The 20,735-nt window shown below is 42.0% G+C and overlaps 1 protein-coding gene across 1 annotated transcript in view; it reads right to left on the reverse strand.

Annotated features, from left to right (window-relative positions):
- The window catches only part of LOC129325962 (ATP-binding cassette sub-family C member 2-like), a 50,329-nt gene extending 33,022 nt beyond the window's left edge, over positions 1-17,307 (reverse strand). Inside the window, exons 1-8 of the mRNA XM_054973981.1 lie at positions 17,192-17,307; positions 13,954-14,015; positions 11,708-11,849; positions 9,869-10,023; positions 5,508-5,685; positions 3,807-4,061; positions 3,351-3,416; positions 848-985 (exon numbers count right to left, since the gene is read on the reverse strand). Coding sequence (XP_054829956.1) covers positions 848-985; positions 3,351-3,416; positions 3,807-4,061; positions 5,508-5,685; positions 9,869-10,023; positions 11,708-11,849; positions 13,954-14,015; positions 17,192-17,257 — 1,062 coding nt within the window. The 5' untranslated portion in view covers positions 17,258-17,307. The remainder of the gene's footprint in view (positions 1-847; positions 986-3,350; positions 3,417-3,806; positions 4,062-5,507; positions 5,686-9,868; positions 10,024-11,707; positions 11,850-13,953; positions 14,016-17,191) is intronic.
- Positions 17,308-20,735: the final 3,428 nt, after the last annotated feature.

A 20,735-nucleotide genomic window follows, 5' to 3' on the forward strand; every position in this document is an offset into this window, starting at 1 on the left:
CCTCCCCTCAAAAGTCAACTCAGAGACTTCATTTGGTGCAGAATGCTGCACATGAGGAGCTAGACAGAGCATGCATATTACTACCATTACACAGTCACTCCATCAGCAGCCCATCAGTTACCAGTCCCAATTCAAAATATTGGCTATAACACACAAAGTCCTTCATGGCCTTGGTCCATCATATCTGCAGGACTGCCTTTCCCCTTATGATTCACCATGACAACTTTGCAGGATCTTCTGCAGGTGTCATCCTGCAAATGGGCAAAATCAACAACTGCCCATACATGTGCATTCTCTGTTGTGGTCCCCATCTAATGAAATAGCCTGCCTAATGAGATCACGAAGGCTCCCACTCTCCCAGCTTTTGACAAACTATTAAAACTGAATGATTCAGGAGGGCTTTTTTACTCAATTAGCAGGATTGTACTGTAATGAAATAATGCTTTGGTAAAGGGATATGAGCTGTGGACTATAATAGTGCATAGTATGTTGCTGTAACTATGATCCTGCTATGGAATTTCTGCATCATTTAACATGTCATGTCAATGCTTAAGCTTTGCTTCTGATCTGTTCCAGATTTCTGCAATCCAAATCCTATTGCAAGGTTTATTGGACAGTCCATCCTGTTGATTGTATTGACTTACACTGTCTAACCCACCTTGTGCCTCAGTGAAAAAGGCATACTATAAATAACATAAATAAATAAATATCTACGTTAATTTTACAAATTTAGTTTACAATCTAGCATATGGTTAGGTTAGAAACTAAAGCCAAGTCAAGTCCTCACTATTGGCAAAGTTATCCTGTTTAAACTGGGTTCTCTCTATTACTTCATTCACATACGCACCAGGAATGGAATACAAGTCAGTGTCAGCATGGAAAATGTTGTCAGGTATCCAGATGATCTCAAAACAGCTATTTCACCTTCCCGAATGTTCAAGATTTTTTTCTGATATGAAGGTTCCCATGCATACAGCTTGAGAATCTGAAAAAGGGGTTAGCAAGACAGTAAAATGCAAACTTTGTGGAAAATGTCAAAGTGCTAGTTTTAAGAGTCTGAATTTTGGGGCTGCAATACTATTTCTTCACATAAACACATCCTAACTCATGCATGTGGGGAATGTGTAGTAGCTCTTCATGAAGTACCAAAAGAACCACCTTCTCTCATTCTGTGAGGTCATCCTATAATCCATCATGGCTAGACAATTTACCTTATGGCCTCATGTAAGATGGTCCAGCAACCCTCCACCCCTATCGAATCACAAAATATCACAAAACTCACATTTGCAGCTCGCCAGTGCAAAAATTACTACAATCTGAGTGGCCACAGAAGTACATGAATTTTCACGCTCACTGGCGGCTCAAGGGAACAGAATACATAGCCTGGGTAGGACACAAAGAGCTCTTTAAGGTTCCCCAAGAGCTTGGCTGTAATTAATGAGTTTTGTATTTTAAAAAAAAACACACAGAACAAAACCAGCAAACTCTCATAGCATGCAACAAACAACTTTTAAAAAACTGCTTCGTTTCAAAAGCCATTTCATGTGGCATAGGGGGAAATGCTGCTTAACAAACATAAGCCCTTGGGAGCACAGAACTGGTTGTGTGGTTTCTTTTGATCCTGGGCATCACTGAATCACAGCCAAATTCTCTAACTATATGGGAGTACCTGGCCTTCTGTGAATATATATTAAACAGTATTATGCTTATATCATTGGCTTGGCTCAGATGTAATGTCAAACCATCCTCTGGCACAGTGTGAACAACACTTGTGCTTTCCCTCCCCACGCATACTCAGATATGATTAGTTACTTTCACTTCTGCGCAAACTGTAGTTGCTCTTGCATCCAAACCAGGGAATTATGAACACAGGTAGCCATTTCAGTCTGTCTGTAGCAGTAAAAAAGGGGCAAGAAACCAGTAGCACCTATAAGACCAACAAAACTTGTGGTAGGGTATGAGCTTTCCTGAGTCACAGCTCAATCTGAAAAAGTGAGCTGTGACTCATGAAAGCTCATACCCTACCACAAATTTTGTTAGTCTTATAGATGCTACTGGGCTCTTGCTCTTTTCTACAGAAAAGTATGACTTCTGTTTGGATATAAGAACATACTACAGTTCACACTAAAGTAGGAACTACTCACTGAATCAGGGCACAAAAATGGAAAGAGAAGCCTGCCACGATAGGGTTCATTTACATCTGAACCAACACTCTATGGGCATCTGAACTTGTTTCCAGTTGTCCATCCTAGATTCTTCTAGGAAAAGTCTGAGAGACTACACAGAAAGGAAAAAGTTCAGATCTCAACATAAGAGATTCTGTTTTTAAAAATCTCCACCCCAATGCCCTCCCCCCCCCCCCCGCTGCAACAATCACTGTATTGAAATGTATTGAGCTTCCCAAGTTTGTGGAAGGGCCGTGGCTCAGTGGTAGACAATACACTTTGCATGCAGAGGTTCCAGGTTCAATCTCTGATACAAGGATCAGTTCATAGGGGACTTGAAAGACCTCTGCCTGAGACCCTGGAGAGCCACCACTAGCCAGAAGAGATAATAATGACGCTGGTTGTTGTGGGTTTTCCGGGCTGTATTGCCGTGGCACGGGCTGTATTTCCGGGCTGTATTGCCACGGCAATACAGCCCGGAAAACCCACAACAACCATCGTTCTCCAGCCGTGAAAGCCTTCGACAATACATCGAATAATGACCCTCATGCACCAATAATCTGATTTGGCATAAGACAGCGTCATGCGTTCATTCTTGCTTACTGCTTTTCTGGTTATATGCAAGTAGTACCAAAATAGCTACTCTGATCCATTATCATTTTTATTTTTCTATAACTGATGTTGGAAACTTGTTACTATATTTACCAGCATATTAAAACAAGATGTAAACACCACATTAAAAAAGTGAAAATATTTAATGTAAAAATACTGAGTTGGATCCAACCAGCTTTTCTGCAGGTGAAAAGGGAAAATGGGATCTCTTTGAGCAGTAAAAAAAGGCTATGCTAGTGGTCATGAGATCTACATGTATAAAAACCATATGGGATGAGGACTATAAAAAGGAGGAAAACTGGGTGAGATCAAGTGAAAAGATTGGCTGGATCCAAACCATGACACTCTTTTTAGAAACAAGAAAAGAGCAATGACACGAACAGAGTTTAGTCTCAATATGAGAAACGTGAAGGCTGTAGAAGCCTTCAATGGAAGTCAAGCGACGTAACAGTATAAACTCAGATCTGGTCCTTAGACAAAAAATATCCAGTAATTTAATTTTTGAATAATGCATCTTTTGTTCCTAAACATTAACTTAAACAACCGTAGACATTCATGAGCTATTCATCTTACCTTTATGCCATGCAAGATTTCGTTTAAAAGTTTAACTCGCTGATCAGTGTTCTTCGATTGACTTTTCTGTTAAAAAAGTGGCATTTTTTAAATAAGAGAACCAAAATATTCCACAAATCATAAATATAAGTGTGTAAGTACTAAAGAGATAGATCCCCCTACCCATGGCATTTGCAAGAAACCCCCATCCACCATTCCTGTGGGCACCAGCAGGGGGGTGGGGGGCTACAGCAAGTACCAGGAAGTGGCAAACATTGTGTAGAAACAAGTGGAGTTTTCCTCAGTTCTTTGGAGCTAATACTTTATGAAGGATAATTGGAGTACACCATTTACATGACTACAGATTAAAAAAATACCTCTACAGCCATTATAAATGGAGACAGAGTTTAGCAATTAACTCTTAATTAAAATGAATTCCTTTCTGTAATGCAGCAACTTGTTACTGAAATTCCTTACCTTGAGTTGCTTCACTTTGGCAGCTACATAAACATTTATAGGTACAACCAAAAGCAGCACTCCAACACCTGCTAGCACAGCAGGGCCCAGTTCTTGCCAAAGGAAGATGATGGCCAGCAGTATCTGAAAAGGTGCTGACCATAACAGGTTGAGATTGATGGTCAGCTCCATGAGTTGCTGGACATCTGTTGACATCAAGTTAACTATTTCACCCGTAGTATATTTTTGTCGTGAAGAACTAGACAAATGCAAGGCCTGCACCCAAAGAACAGAATAGGTAAGGTGAACAGTTTTGAAGCATATTCTACAACAGCCTTGTTGTTATGACATGTAACCACAGGAGTTATTCCAGAGGGATAGCCATGTTAGTCTCTTGCAGAAAAATAAGACACAAGTTCAGTGGCACCTTAAAGACTAACATTCATGCATAAATCTTCATGAGTCAGATTCTATCTGAGGATGTGCGGTCTCACCCAGAAAAGCTTATGGTGAAATAAATTGTGTTGGTCTTTATGGTACTGCTGGACTTAATTCAAATTGTTGAGAATGATTAATAGGAAATTTAGAAAAAATGCTACAGCAGGTAATCCAACCCAGATGTTCTTTATAGGCATGGAACTTCATTCACCATTAAATGAAGAGAAAAATTGTTTTCTTGTAGGGGAGGGGTTAAATTAAATTATGTTGTCCATAATAAAGAAATCAGGTTTTATCTTTCTACTTAGCATTGAAACAATCTCAAAAAACATGTTTAAATTTTGTATTTCATGGGAAAACCCAACCTTTAAAAGGACCCACCTTCTAATCTAGTATGACCCCAACCAAAAAGTTGAGAATGTCCTATCAAACATATGGTAAAAGACGTACGGTTGCAAACCAGCCAGGAGAAAAAAATGCCTGTTCTTTTGTTAAAAGCTTAATGGGGTGTTGTCATTTACCTACACGACATGAAAACCTTCAAATGTCCATTACTACACTTTAAACCTCTATTAAAGGGACAGAGCATTTTTTCCAGGCCTGTGAGTAAACCTGTAAGGACAGTTGCTTTGTGTTTAATATAAGCATCTGCATTTTATCCCTGAATTAAGTTGCATTGTTTCCATTTTTCTCCTCTCTTAGAGTTAATCTGTAATCAGCATGTTATATTGTGAAGACCTTTGGTTGTACAATACAAAACTTAGTTTAGCTCAAATTCTGTAACTGAACTATAGATAAAATTTGCCTGAATTAAGATTTGTGTAATTTATGAATTTTACTGAATTTACTTGTAGATTAGTTCTACCAATTTCAATGGAACCTACAAGTAAGTGGTGCTTTAAATCAGTCTATGGGAGAGATCCAGACTAAATTTTTAAATGGCAGAATTGAGCATTCCAACCTCCTATTCCTACTGTAGCCCAGTGATCTCTATAAAAATGCTGTTCTCAGGGGATAGGGATTTGCCACACAAAGGGGAAATCAGTGGAAATAGCCAATTTAGTCGGGATCCAACCCTTAATTAGGATCAGTAGAGGCATAGAGATGTATCCATACCATCAAAAAACAGAACTTGAATGTTTGAACCACCAACTGTGAAGGATCTCATGTCTGGTTAAAGATTACACTTTATGGCAATTTGGCTTAAACACAAACACAATTGATCAAAACATCTGTTTTTTATTGTTAAAAAAATATACAGCATGAACAGTGAGAAGAGATTACCTTTTTATATAGGAGGCCAACCATTGCCGTCTTAATTTTTACTGCAGTCAGCATGTTAAGACGTTGGTAAGCCTGATGGACAAGCGTTTGCAGAACAACCACAAGAAGAAGAGCAACTGCAAACCCATAACCATTCCAGTATGAGCCAGAATGATGCTCGCAGAGATCAATCATTTCTCTGCAAATTAAAAAAAATAAAAGAAAAAAGCCTATATTAAAATTTGCTGAATCAATGGTCAACCTTTATGCAAACCATCTGCAAACAAGAGACCCTCTTACCTTCATGCTGCTTACATCAAGGGAGCATAAGCTAAGGATAATAAGTCAAGTAAAGATTTCCTGTTTGCATTAAATCAAATGTTATTCTTGTTTCAATGTACTGTTGCCTGAAAATTAAAGTCAGTTTATAATGAAAAACATGGCTTCCATCCTTTACCCCATGCAGAATAGACTTGTTCAGGCCCTGACCTGTTGCATCACACGCTACCAGAACCTGAGATGCTGGCTTGATGAAAATGCCACAGAATACGTAGCATCTGGCGGATTTGCGCACTCTCCATACCCTACCCTCTATAGGCTGCTGAAAGGGACAGCCCCGTACCTATATTTAATAGTGGCAATTCCATTCATGCTACACAAACTAAATTTTGCAGAGAAGCAAGCGACTTTCACATTGCAATCCTGAGTGAGGGGATGGAAAGAGCTCAGGGAGCAGACTAAGGGTTATGCTGGCATAACTCAGGCTTATGTGGGCGTAACCTCCCCACCGCCAGCAGCTGGGCAACGCGCACCACTGCTGCAGGCCACCGCCAATGGTCAGACGGAGGCATAAATACAGTGCAAGTTTCTCAACCAGCACCGGAGGGGTGGGCCGGGAGGAGGGCCATGAGTTAGTTGGTTCCCAAAGCTGCTCCAGGCCCAGGCATGCCCCCTGTAGTGGCGGAAAGTTATGTTGTGAAAGAAGGTGGCATAACCCACAGGCATCCACTGAATGGGAAATTCCATTCCCCCTCCCCTGTGCTCAGCCCCAGCCATGCGGCCTGGTGGAGCATAGGATGGTGACTACCGCAGGGACCAATCCACAGGCACCCTCGTAGCGGCCGAGCCCCTCTCCGCACACCCAATCAGTTCACCAGGCACTCTATATAACTTCCAGGTGGGGTGCCCATGAACCCAGGTAAGTAGGGAGGTAGCCAGAAGCTCTACCCAGCAACCTCCTACCGCGGGGACTTAAAGCTGTGGAGACTTAGAGCATGAGGTGGGAGAGGGTTCTCACGGTGGCGGGGCACAAGTGACTTGGGGAACTTTGAGGAATCAGGGAGTACTTTGTACTCACTCAGTGGAAGAAGAGCTAAGTCCAGAATGTCTAAGTAACAACTACCACCCAGGTTTCCTTGCAAGTTATCTAACACCTGAGTCCCGGCTCATGATGGAGGCAAGGAGCACTGACAGGTAAGAAGCAGATGGGGCGGTGGCACCCAAGCTTGCTCATTTGCATCAGCTGCCTCCCTCTCCTCCCCTGCACCCTCCCGAACACCAGCTTCTGCAGGTGAGACTCACTGGTGGGGGGCAGCAGCAGCCCCTGCTGGACACGAAGGCAATTGCCCAGGGAACCGCCTCAACACAGCCATTTGGTGGGGGAGCTTCAGCTTCCCATTTGGGGGCTCTGTTCAGACCCTCTCAGCCAGGCACACTCCCAGCAGAGAAGAAAGTGTACGGAAGGTTGGGGTGACTTGATTTTCGTGACTCCCTAATGGTGGTGGGGGTACAGTACCTTGACTGTCTCCCTCACAGGATCATACCATCCTGATGAAGATGAGAAGTAATCTCTTGCCGGAGTGGCATGCATCATCTGCCTGTGGACTGCACCTGTAACAATGGAGCTGCCGCCACCAATCTCACTCATGGACACCCTCCCAGAATGTGGCAGACTGGGCTAGGGCTTGCACAGGGCTGGGTCCCGTGCCACGCATGTGTCTGTTTCCCCTTCAGGCAGGTCATGGCCCCTCAGGGAAGCCAAGGGGCATGGCTGTTTCAGCCTCCCATTATCCTCCTCAACTACCATTCAAGTCCAGCCCAGGGAGTGGTTCTCCAGGCAGCCCACATCTCAACCTCACTCCTGTGAGGGCAGCACGAGAAATGGATTCCACAGTTTTGACAGTTGCGCAGGTTGGCTTTGCTCCTGTCCTGGCCAGTTGACATTTGGAAGATGTGTGTCCAGACATCCTTTTTCTCAGTTCAATAAAATTTGTTTTGAACACCAATCCTCCTCCAGTCTGTTTGATTGCCTTTGGATGTCAATAGGCCCCTTCCACTTCCCCAAAGAGCTGCCATTCCACACTTGGAAGCAAATGGTCTCTCACTCTGGGCTGGGACAAGTGGGGTGGCTCTAGGTGGCTTTGTACTTTTGCATGGCTCTGCAGGCCAAAAGAGCAGGTGTCCAGTTGCACCTTGGAGGCCCTGGCCAGCTTCCCTCCCCATTCCCCCCCTTAGGTTCACAGTGTGCAGCAGCGTGGGACTTGGGAGTGTAGCCTCTGTGTGTCTGGCGGGGGTGGTGGTGGTGCCATAGAGGACTCTCGTTCTCCAACAGCTCTCCTGATATCTAATAAGCCAGGGAGAAGACGGTCAGAGTAGTTCAGTAGAATCAGCTGACTAGGGAGGTGGTGAGCTCCCCCTCACGCAGTTTTCAAGAAGAGGCTGGATGAATATTTGTCAGAGATGCTTTAGGCTGATCCTGCACTGGGCAGGGGGTTGGACTAGATGGTCTGTATGGCCCCTTCCAACTCTACGATTCTATAAGACCTCTGCATGCAGGGAGCAAGGTTGTTGCTGGGGGAGAGGAATGGAAGAACATCCTGGGAATCTCGGGGGCTCTTCCCCTCCGAGGCCATGCACCTCTCCCACTTGCTCTTTGCAAAGCCAGGGATGGACTCTGGGAATCTTGTGCTGGGGAGTGGGATGGCGGCCCCTGGAGCATGTTCTCTGGTCTCACAGGCCATCATTCCATTCTGGGGGGCATCATCCCGGGACTGGAGCATGTAATGGAGATGCACACAATGGTCCTTCCAGTCTCCTCAACAGTCTCCAACGGGCAGCACTGTCAGTTGCTGCGGCACCCCTCCCCCCCGCTCGCCTCTACATAGCTGCCTCTCCTTGACCTTGGGGGGCTGATCCTGGTTCCTGGGTCCCTCTTCCCTCTTCGTATCCTTTCTGGTGCCACTTTTCAGGAAGGGGGAAACCTGTTTCTTGTGGCGGCGGCAGGGGGGGCGGAGGTGAGTTGCAAGCGAGTGGAGCTGCTGTCACCAGCCTGGCCCTCATCAGAAATAGGGGTTGGATGGGTGAGAGGGTGGGTGCTCTGTCTGTACTTTCATTGTTATCTGTGCCCCCCGCCCCAGTAGGAATGCATGTTCCCTGACTGGGGAGGGGGGTTTGTCGCTGGGCAGTGGAGATCGTGGCCTACCCATTAGTTGTGCCACTACTTGTCCCTCGCATGCTTGTCAGGGGAGCGGTGTGGCCATTAACTGGTGATGGCTGGATTGTCTGGGGAACAGAGGGTGGATGCTCTTGGCAGTGGCTGCACCTCGCTTTGCCAAGCTCAGGTGCCAGTGTGGCTCTCCCACAAAAGTCCATGAAGAATGGCAGAGTGGCACCAATTTTACGCTGATGCACAGGCACTGGGCCAGCCCTTAGGCATGGGCTGCCCAAGCAGTTATAGTGACTACTCGCATGCAATTCTACTGTCCTTGAAACAGTCCCATCTTATTAAGCTGCACACATAATGCCAGCAGTGTGAAAATGAGGACTCCAGGTTAACTCAATCTGAAACACACTGGGTTAGCTACCTACTCTGATGACAGAACTGTCCAAAATTCTACCTGCACTTGATGAAAGTTCACAACATATTAATTGCAGCAAACCCAATTAGAAGATTACTTCCTTTAGGTCAAATAGAATGTGACAACTAAATAGTTGGCTACTTAAAGTCAGTAATGCATTATTGCAAGAGTAATGTAATCGAAGAGTAAACAGGGGTCAAAATCTCAAAACAATCCCCAGTATCTTGAGACACTGTGACTCTGTCACCTTAAATGTACACAACCAAGGACCCTTTAGAATAATTGATCTTTGACAGCAGTTTACAACAATTTTCGGTTCATGAAAAATATAGTCAATCCATCCACTAGCTGGTTATAAAAGGGCTAATATTGCATACAACTTCTATGAACTGAGACCCTAATACATCTGTGAAATTTAGCACAATTACAGTCATGCAGCAGAAAACCTACATTAAAAGTCAACAGTATGTAATATCGATCTTTAAGACTATTATCGGGCTGAATAAAGCATCCTTATAAACTTACTTCATAATCTGTGGGCTCAAAAACGAGAAAAAATCCGCCGTAACTTTCAGAATAGTAACCTTGATCAATCCAACTTTAAATGTTTGCCACAGTGGTGACAATAGACATACTTTCTGGAAAGATGCTTTCCTTGTTAGATCTTTATATACAGGCACCTGCAGATCAGACAGAAAGAATTTTAAAATACAGAAAGCTTTCAATGAATCCATGATAACAAAAACCCACCTTAAAACACTGACAAATAATGTAAGACATACTGGGGCATCTTACGATGACTGCATGCTTTTTTCTTTGCACGGCACCAATCAAAATTCACAGTTCCACTGATATCTAGCATATATCTAAAAATAAATGTACTAAAGCGATAAGCTTAACACACAACCGAAAAATAATTAAATATAATTGTATGCAGAGTTACTCCAGTTTGCTTACTAAATGGACAAGCCAATGGGCTTAGGATGGAATAATTCTGTATAGGATTGTACTGCAAGTATGCAACAAAATCATAAGTACACATGTAGTGCCAAGCACACCATAACATTTATTTATTTAGTGCCTTAATACTATATACACATAAAACACATGGTCCTGATGCAGGAAATACATGGTCTTGATGACTGATTTAACTATAATGATCCACCATTTGTAATATCTGATTTATGTTTATTATTTTGCTACAGCAAGACTTATTTATTTGAACAAATCTTTATGATGCTTAAAATCTACATGCCATCAGGGAGTGAGACTGTGGGGGGTTATTTACCCTAGTTACCTGTTCCACCTCCAGGGCAGCCTGATATCCACCTATTGGTGTAGCGTGTAAATCTTACTTTAAAAAAAACCTACTTAAACAGGTTAAAAATGCCCCTGTTGCAGGAAGAATTATAGCAACCGGACACTAATATTTTCAAGTTTTGTTCCAAAGCAAGTGTATGAAATGGTACTACACAAATAAGGGGAAAATTATTCATCTCCTTCTACAAAGAAATCAGTGAAAAGATGCTGTAACCGCATCACCATTAAGAGGTAGGATTATCTTGTGCTGAATATTTTTAAAGAACCAAATATACCAGAGTACTTCCCATTTACCACTGTTGATAGTAGAAAACATGTACCTAACAACCCTTTTGGTGCATTACAGCAGAGATAGTCCACCCTAAGCCCCTTGAAATCATTGGATTAACTCTGGATAAGATTGTACTGTAAATTATATTCTTTTAAACAATCTTTCTAAATTTCATAAAATGCTTTTTCATTCTCCCAAAACACAATGTGATATAAAACTCCAAACATCCTTCTATTGGCTAGGGCAAATCAATGTGATGAGCTGTACCCACACATGTGTAATTTACATGCACCCCCACCCTCTCACATACACATGTGTGATTGTCTACATTTAAATGGAAGTCCATGTTTCATTTCATACAAATTATGATAGTAGTGCTGCATACTGATGACCCACTAAAACTTCATGTGACCTGCTCAGCTGATTTATAACAGGCATCAAATGATTGGGCTTTGAGTGAAGGCATGAGGAAGGACTGGATAAAGAATATAATAGGTTGGAAATGTGCTATGAAGGCTATCTTATAAACCAGTCCAACCCCTTATCCAACTGAGGAGAGAAATGAAGTAACTGGCTCCCATGGATCTTTGCAGAACAGCTGCAAATAAGAAAACAAGCTTTTTAGGTAATAAAATCTTGATGAAGCATCACACAGACATTGCGACATAAGAAATGAGAGAGAAAAACAGAAGCACAGCACTAGATATGCATGGTCACATTCTTTGAGAGATTCGGGGAGGGAGATCACATTTTCCCCCAAGGCTCATAATCACCTTTATGTCTTTAGTTGACTTTAAAATTTGCCTTCTCCACTGCTTTTCAAAATCTGGACATACAACGTAGGATGAATCATTTTCATTAAGTTCAAACAAGTCATCTCTTTCCAAAGGTTTCTTATAGCCTAAAGTTATAACTCTATTAAAGAAAAAATAAGTTACAAAATAATATTAAGCCAGTAATACTTTGTGCTAAATACTCGCATGCGCTATTTCCCATGGGACAAATAATGCCCCTATCGTTATTTTGGACTAGGAAAATGGAATGTGAGGAGAAAAAAGAAGCCTCCCCCCCCCCCATGTCATGATCCCAATGTGAATCAGGCCCCTGCAGCACTTCAAAATTGAGCTCCATATGACAGTCCCTGTAGCAATCATGTGTTAATGTAGTATCTAGTTTGGCCTCAGGGAACAGGAGAATACTATCTGGGTATAATAATCTGGGACCAGGGCATAAATAAATAAAAATGTATAAATGTGTATGAAAATAAGGCCTGAAGCAAGTCTTGTCCACTTGCCATTTTTATAACAGCTGTATATTTGGTGTCTTCTTACAAAAGTGACCACGTGAGCCTTCTACGAATACCAGTTTGAAACAAACCTTGACTGTTCAAAAGTGAAGGAGGGATAGAACACTAGGCAGAATGATGACAATTAGGAAAGTAGTACGGAAATGGATCTCAGCCAGCATCCATTGAAAGAAACTGCCTGAGAGAGAGCATCCCTGGGTGGGAAAACTAAAAGTAACAAGAGTTGGATCCAAAACTTTTGTGAACAAGGCAATTTTACTTCCTTTTGTCCAGCAGTGGGTTAAACTTCCCAAAATGTCACTGGTGAGGGATCCTGAAGAACAATACACCATGTGGTATGAGAGGGTTACAGCAAAAAATCCACTCTCCACACGCACACATTTGCTCCATTAACATAGCTTACTCTGCTTGCACAAGAACGGGAGGGATTTTCAGATTTTCTTCTTGCTGAAACCCACCTCCACCCATGCAGTGTTGTTTCAGAAGGTCTCTTGAGCGCAGTTCACAGCAAGTTGCCAGAGAAGATGGTAACATTATATAAACAAACTTTATTTTGTTCCATTTATAACATGGATTCAATTCACAGTCAGGGAGTACAACAGTTAACATGGTATATGTGTCAGTCCCACGACAGAGGTAATTTCCAGAACACAGAAGAAGGAAAGGCAGAACATAGGCCTCACAGAAACTGGAAGAAAAAGCAAGCAAAACAGACAACTGGAGAGCACTGAGTCTTGAAGAAGAGTCTCAGATCAGACTCTGTGCTTCTTGCTATACAGGTGATCTCAAACTAATATGTTGACAATTAAAAGACCAACATTATACATTTCAAATCTTGCAAGGCAGGGTGCTTGTGCAACTCTGACCAGACATGTATCTTGCCCTCAGACTAACAATAAATTTTATAAGCAAAGCAGCTCTCCTTTTTATAGTTTCTAATAATCATGTGACTTTACTATACAACAGTGAGTAATGGTCATGTTAAAAAACACATGTAATTAGATGACTAATTCATCAGATAAGATTAAACTATCAATTCATAAGGGAGGATTTTTTTCCAGAGAGAACAGTTTTAAAAAGATTCATCTCAGAAATGCTTTTGCTGAGTCCAAGAGCAAATGAAAGTAGGTATGCATGATTCATTTATTTAAATATTGACCAGTTACTGAGACCAAATAGCTACCCACAATCTAATCTGAGATTCAACATAGCTAAAATATCTGACCAATATAACTGGAAGTGCCATTAAACTAATCAAACTAAGGGCGTGATTATTACAACTATTCTTCCTTTCTATGTTTGGTCCAGAAATACTAAATACAGAGGGAGAATTTGCTGTTTTGGTCTGTGGACTAGATGTCCACAGATGTTAGACATCTGCTTGCCTAAGGCTCATTTCATATAAAAGGTCCTGTATTTAAAGTTTCTCAGAGGCACTGCTGTATTTTCTCTTATCCTACAGGCTGATCAACCACCATTTAGATAATGAGGGAAAGAAGTGATGTCGATGAGTATTCAGCAACTTGATTCTTTGCTTGTTCTTTACCCCAAATTCCAGACCTAAAGCATGGGTGGAAGCATTTTTTGACAGAATTTATGGGGGGAAATTATAAATCAAGAACTTAAACACTCCTCTATCTTCTCAGATTCAGGTTAAACATAAGGAGGTTGATGTCTACTATGGATTTAAAAACAGCAATGTAACTTTTGTACCTGCTGTACCAGGAATATGTTATCTTGCTGAAGAAGGAAGCACTGCTTTCTGGGCTGCATTTCTGTAGAAAAAGAAAAACAAAATTCTAGATTGAAAGATTACTCTACTTCTCCAGTCTTTAGGAAATAAAAGAAATATGAAAGAAACCAAAGTCCACAATCTTGCTATCAGATTCAAGCAAAGTAAAATGTATATACATTTGCATATTATTTACACAGTACCATCAATATGAATGCCTCTAGAGTGCTAATTTCCACATGCCCTTTTGTTCTCAGAAAAAGACATGAATGCATTCATAAATATTTGCAGATAAAAGAACGAAAAAGATATTGTTACATATTGCAATCAAGCTAGCAATTCCAGTCAAGGAATCTCAGTATCACAGTAGAAAGATCAAAAACATCAGCATGCAGCAAGCAATGAATTCTATGGTATAAATTATTAGGAAAGAAATAGAAAATAGAACTGCCTTAGATTGTTTTAAAAAGAGAGTTGGATAAAATCAAGGGCAAAACCTGCCAATAGTCATTGTCACTAAATACACCTTCATGTTCGAAAGTTGTCTTCCTCTGCATCTCAACTGCTGGGATAGATGACTGTGCCCTACTTACTTACGGACTTTTCAGAACTGATAGGTCATTTTTGAAAACAGAATGCCATAATGGATTGATACAACGGAGCTATTTTTATGTTCTCATTGCCTCCAAAGCAATACAATCTTCTCCAGCTCCTGTATAAGGGGTTTTCTGCCAATGAAAATCACTTTCATTCTTTTGTCATAAGTTTGTACGCGCACAATAGTCATCGCAACAGTTCAATCACTGGTAGGACTCAAATGGATGACTGAAGCAAGCATCAACTAGTTTTTAATGAAAAACAGAATGCACTTCCTACATATTTAGCCAAAGGAAGTCAATTAACTCAAAAGAGTCCTTACATGACTAGCGCTTAATTATTAGCTTATCAAAATGGCATCTTTATGACTAGCCCCCAAAGGCAAGTGAAAACACACCAGCCTTTGGGGACAATCCGCTAAGTGAATGCTGAATCCATTCTTTCCCATAACTAGTAGTTGGTGGTTTCTGGAAACCTGCAGGGCACTGAGGCCTTCCTGTACTCTTGCTTACGTCTCTCTCCAAGGGCCACAGCAATAATCAGAAAACCTCTATTTTACCTCTGCACCCCTTTTTGTTCCTTGGCATTTTGTAATTTTTACCTCCCTACAGCACAGATTTTTACACCTTGACTACAGGACAAGTCCAGTGTAAATGATACAAAGTACGTGGATCAAAGACAGCGCTCCTCTCACAGGGAGCAGGATACAGTGAAAACTGAAGCATTCTCCTCTCATTGCTACTTGCAGAATCCTATCTGCAGAGCATTTTCTAGCAGGACTGCAAAATGGGGTGCTATTCCCAACCGTAGAGTGTCCTCCCTTTCACTCCCTGAAACATATATGTTAAAAAAAAACACTGCAGGGCAATATCATACCAGGAATTTTCTTGTTCCCACAAAAATCTTTCATGAAGATGCACATCATTGTGCAAGTTCCAAAGCTGTGAAACTGCCAGGGAGATAAAATAATTTCTTCCCTAGTACATTTTGTGCCTCATGTGAATACCCTGAATCCAGAGTTCAGTTCTGAAATCTGTTTTTAAAAACCTACTGGGCATTTTCATACATAATGCTAACACAGCAGGAAGAGAAAGCACTTCCACTTCACAAAAGGGGAAAGGTGCCCCATTTATGCCTCTTCCTGCTGCAACTTCCACCCATCCCATCACATCCAACACTAGAAAGGCCCCCCCACCCCAATCCTCAGAAGCAGCTTGGAGGAGGACATGGCGAGTTGGAACAGTAGTTTTTGGAGAGGGAGCTAAAAAGATTCATTCCACATTTAGTTGGATCTCAGTCTGTGGCTGTAATTTACCAAAGCTACAACAGATTTTCTTTTTAATAGATGAAGTATATTTTTATGAATTCCAATTAAAGACAAAATTGTTCTTTAAAAGTTTATTTTTAAAATGTGTAAAATACATTCTCAACTTCAGAGCAACACCTCCCATCCTATTTCTTACTGTTATGTTCTGGAAATGCCTTCACCGAGAGAACATAACTCCACTGTGTATCTGCATCAGAGTACTTGAATGATACAAAGTGGAATTACACCTTCTGTGAAGGTTTATTACAAATGTATGTATTTAGGATATTTCTATGTTGCCTCTTCAGAGTCTTACTAGAGGTGGTTTACAATGAAAAAAACCCTCACCATATAAAAACAGACCATGAAAACAAAAGGGCAGACCAATGAATCATCCAGGGACAAAGCAGGCACTCTCTGCTGTAGGTAAATACACTGGTATGACCTGAACTTTTCACTATTCATGATTGAATAGCAACTGTTCCAACATATAGTTAAAGAATTAATGCGACAGAATATACTTTCAGTTTAAAAAACAGCTCTCATTTTCCTTCTTTTGTTAACACCGTTCATAAATGCATATTAAACCATACACGGAGGAGGGAGTCAAAGGCACTTTCAGTGCCATGTGTGCAAATGGCAACACACTGCCTGCTCCCTGTAGAGTGCATTTCCCTCATGTTAGGTCATACCCTGAGGTGACAATCTGGAGACAGGGCTTTCAGCCATACGACCAATTACCACAGCCATCATTAAATAATTAACTTCCAAAACAAAAAATCTCCATTCATAGTAAAGAGTTTTCTGTGGAAAAGCAGAACCCTTTTTAATACTTTCTCTTCTTTTTTAAAAACAAAATATACATGCAGCCCCCCCCCCCCAGCTAACCAGGAAGCTACTTGACATCGTTGCCCAGACATGTCCACGCTTGTCAGGCCAGAGGTCCAAACCAACCAAGATTTGCTAATTTTCCTGAGATGCCCTTGAACTTTGTACCCCTGTGGGAGGGAGACACCATCTCCCGAAGCAGCTCCATCTTGCTAAAGAAAAGAAACACGCAACCTTTGCACGGAACCAGTCTTGCAGACGGAATCAATAGCACAGCCACCTCGTCGAATCTCCCTCCTCTGGGCACCAGCAAACAGTTTCAGCACATACACCCAGTCTCACAAGTGGCACATGAAACAAAGACAGGCTGCCTCTTTTATCCCAAGCATGTCAGATCCTCTGCCCAACTTCCACTGGGAGAAAGCAGACTGTCTGATTATTCCCGACCAGAAAATCCAAACCCAGAGCTAATCGCCATGCAAAATTACCTTTCGGTTGAAGGGCCAGAGGCTCTGATAAAGCACATCCTTGCTCCCCTGCAATGGACCCAACATATCTGTTCCACTTGGAGAAAACCGGAATACAGCCGAGGACTGCAGCTACGAGCACTGGTTCCTCAACAGACTGAGCGCCTCTGAGAGAAGGTTGAAGCCAGCCAATCCAGTGCCGTCGGCGGATGAGGGCGGGCCCGCTGGGCTCAGTCAACAACGCAGCTGAGCACGGACAGACGGCAGAGAAATCGAGCGAGTAATATCCGAAACGCGAGCTAGTCAATGCACGCCCTCTCCAAACGTATATTTTGGCCATACTCTTTCTTATAATTTTACATGCATTTGAGGGGAGCGGGCTGGCGCTGAACTGAAGCTAGGTCAGGCTAAAAGGGATCGCCCCTTGAATTGTGATTGCACTCAAAAATTATAATCACTTATTTCAGGGAGAGAAGATTTCCCTATATTTTAAAAGTGATGAAGGAAAATGAATACTTATCCCGGGAATATTGTTTCCCAATAGTTTAGCACATGCTGGAACCCGTAGTTGGAAACGCTACAGGGTAGGTTTCTACATCCTTCCACCAGGACAGCGTGACAGTTTGCTCTCTCCTGCAGTTCCATGCAAAATAATATAGGAGCGCAGCCTGCTTATAAGTATTAGGCAGCCGGCTTGGATCAGAGGTGTTAATATCAGAAGCCCTTCGCTAGCTCCTGCACAGCCTATTTGACAGAGACCAGACAATTATAGATTGCTAATGACATAAAAGGCAAGAAAGTTAAAGAACCTTTGTACCAAAATGATATCTCAAATATGATAGGGCAAAATCTTTCTTGCAGCAACTGCTACGCTGCCAACAGCCCTATAATAAAAACAATGAAGTCTCCGTGTGCACTTGACCATTCAAATCACAATGAATGTTAGTCCCAAAAGAGAGAACATTCTCTGTGTCCAAACAAACATCATATGCAAACTGGTTAACGCACATAGACATCACATATCAATGTGTAAGAGCCAAGCTACAAGTGACGCCTTACACAGGTTGGACACTTGTCAGCTTCCCACAAGTTTTGATGGGAAATGTAGGCGTCCTGGTTTTACAGCTTGGCTCTCCATTACAGCTGCAAGACCAGGATGCCTACATTTCCCATCAAAACTTGAGGGAAGCTGACAAGTGTCCAACCTGTGTCAGGTGTCACTTGTAGCTTGGCTCTGAGCTAGCTTGCCTAAAAACCTAGACAAAATGTTACTACAAGCCATGGCGAATGGTCTATATTAGTACATGCAAGACATCCTTTGATATTGCCATTAGCAAGTGAAAGGACAGGTGTGAAAGGTCAATATTTTGAAATTACTGTTCCATTATGCTCAGCAAGTGCTGTAAGAACAAGCTCCTCTCCAATTAAGCTCACAGGAGTAAAAGAAAAAAGGAATAACCCGTTCTAATTACATGCTGCTAACAATCAAACTGCATCAGTATTTCTTTTGGGATGCATTATTATTCAGATCCTCGTGCAATAGTGTGTATTAAATGTTGTCACTTTGCAACCAACTTATGGCTACTTCTTCGTGGGGTTTTTCAAGGCAAGGGATGAACAGAGAGGGTTTGCCATTGCCTGCCCCTGTGCAGCAACCCCCCAGCAGTCTCCCATCCAAGTACTAAGAAGGAATAACCCTGCTTAGCTTCTGAGATCTGATGAGATTGGCATAGCCTGGGCTATCCCAATCCAGGTCAGGACCCACATGTGATTAATTTATACCAATCATTGTTGAACACCAGGCCACTGACATCTAGCAAAATGCAGATGGCTGATTACAAAGAATCTAATCACATGACAGGGTGGTCTTTTGTAGCAAGATAGAAAAGGGAATTGCTGCAGTACTGCTGCTAGCAGATGAGCCATGATATAGCTGTTCTGGTTAGACCTGGAGTATCCTATGAATTTGGAGATTAGGATAACCCAGTAAACACTTTTCTCCATATGAATCAAACATAGACAAGCTATCTTAATATAACTGCCAGTTTTTTATATATATTACTCTTTCTATGATTCCTATATTTTCAATAGTAAAGTAACATCAGATCTATACAGGGCATGATACACAACTCTTTAAAGAATCAGAACGTAGATTTTTACCACAGACAAGCTTTATTATTATTTCTGCATCACATGGTGACATTGTATGAAAACTCATGTTTTCTGTATTAAAATTTCCCTTTGGGAAACAAACATACATAATAGGATGGCTATATAGACCTTGCAAATAAGAATCTCCTGGAGATACCAGCATCTACTAGCCCTTGATTTCAGATCAGTTTCATAAAGCATTTATATTTTCAAAATATGAGCATATATTGTCGAAGGCTTTCACGGCCGGAGAACGATGGTTGTTGGGGGTTTTCCGGGCTGTATTGCCGTGGTCTTGGCATTGTAGTTCCTGACGTTTCGCCAGCAGCTGTGGCTGGCATCTTCAGAGGTGTAGCACCAAAAGACAGAGATCTCTCAGTGTCACAGTGTGGAAAAGATGTAGGTCATTTGTATCTACTCAGGAGGGGTGGGGTTGAGCTGAGTCATTCTGTAAGAGTTTCCCAGGGTGTGGAATGCTAATGGCGGGAGGCTTCACTGTAACCTGAGGAGGTTCTTTTGCATATGGATTGGTGCTTGATGTGCTAATCTTCTCTGCAGGGCTATTGTCGGGTGTGGAGTGTTTTGTTGGCCTGGTGTTTTTCAGAACTGGAGCCCATGCTCTGTTCATTCTTAAGGTTTCTTCTTTCCTGTTGAAGTTTTGCTTATGCTTGTGAATTTCAATGGCTTCCCTGTGCAGTCTGACAAAGTAGTTGGAAGTGTTGTCCAGTATTTTGGTGTCCTGGAATAAGATACTGTGCCCTGTTTGAGTTAGGCTATGTTCAGCCACTGCTGATTTTTCAGGCTGTCCAAGTCTGCAGTGTCTTTCATGTTCTTTTATTCTTGTCTGGATGCTACGCTTTGTGGTCCCGATGTAAACTTGTCCACAGCTGCAGGGTATACGGTATACTCCTGCAGAGGTGAGGGGGTCTCTGCTGTCTTTTGCTGATCGTAGCATCTGTTGTATTTTTCGGGTGGGTCTGAATACTGCTTGAAGGTTATGCTTTTCCATAAGCTTTCCCATCTGATCAGTAATTCCTTTGATATATGGCAAAAACACTTTTCCTGTAGGTGACTGTTTTTCCTTGGTTGTTTGATTCATCCTGGGTTTGATTGCTCTTCGGATTTCATTTCTGGAGTAGCCATTTGCCTGAAGTGCGTGGTTTAGATGATTAATTTCCTCATTGAGAAGGTCACAAGGTCTACAGGAAACCAACTCACACTGATCGGTACTTACACAAAAACTCCAATCACCACCCCCGACAGAAAAGAGGCATAATGAAAACATTAGTGGATCGTGCAAGACGGATATGTGAGCCGCACTTTCTCAATGAGGAAATTAATCATCTAAACCACGCACTTCAGGCAAATGGCTACTCCAGAAATGAAATCCGAAGAGCAATCAAACCCAGGATGA

Source organism: Eublepharis macularius, chromosome 3 (assembly GCF_028583425.1).
Source record: "Eublepharis macularius isolate TG4126 chromosome 3, MPM_Emac_v1.0, whole genome shotgun sequence".
Taxonomy (NCBI): domain Eukaryota; kingdom Metazoa; phylum Chordata; class Lepidosauria; order Squamata; family Eublepharidae; genus Eublepharis; species Eublepharis macularius.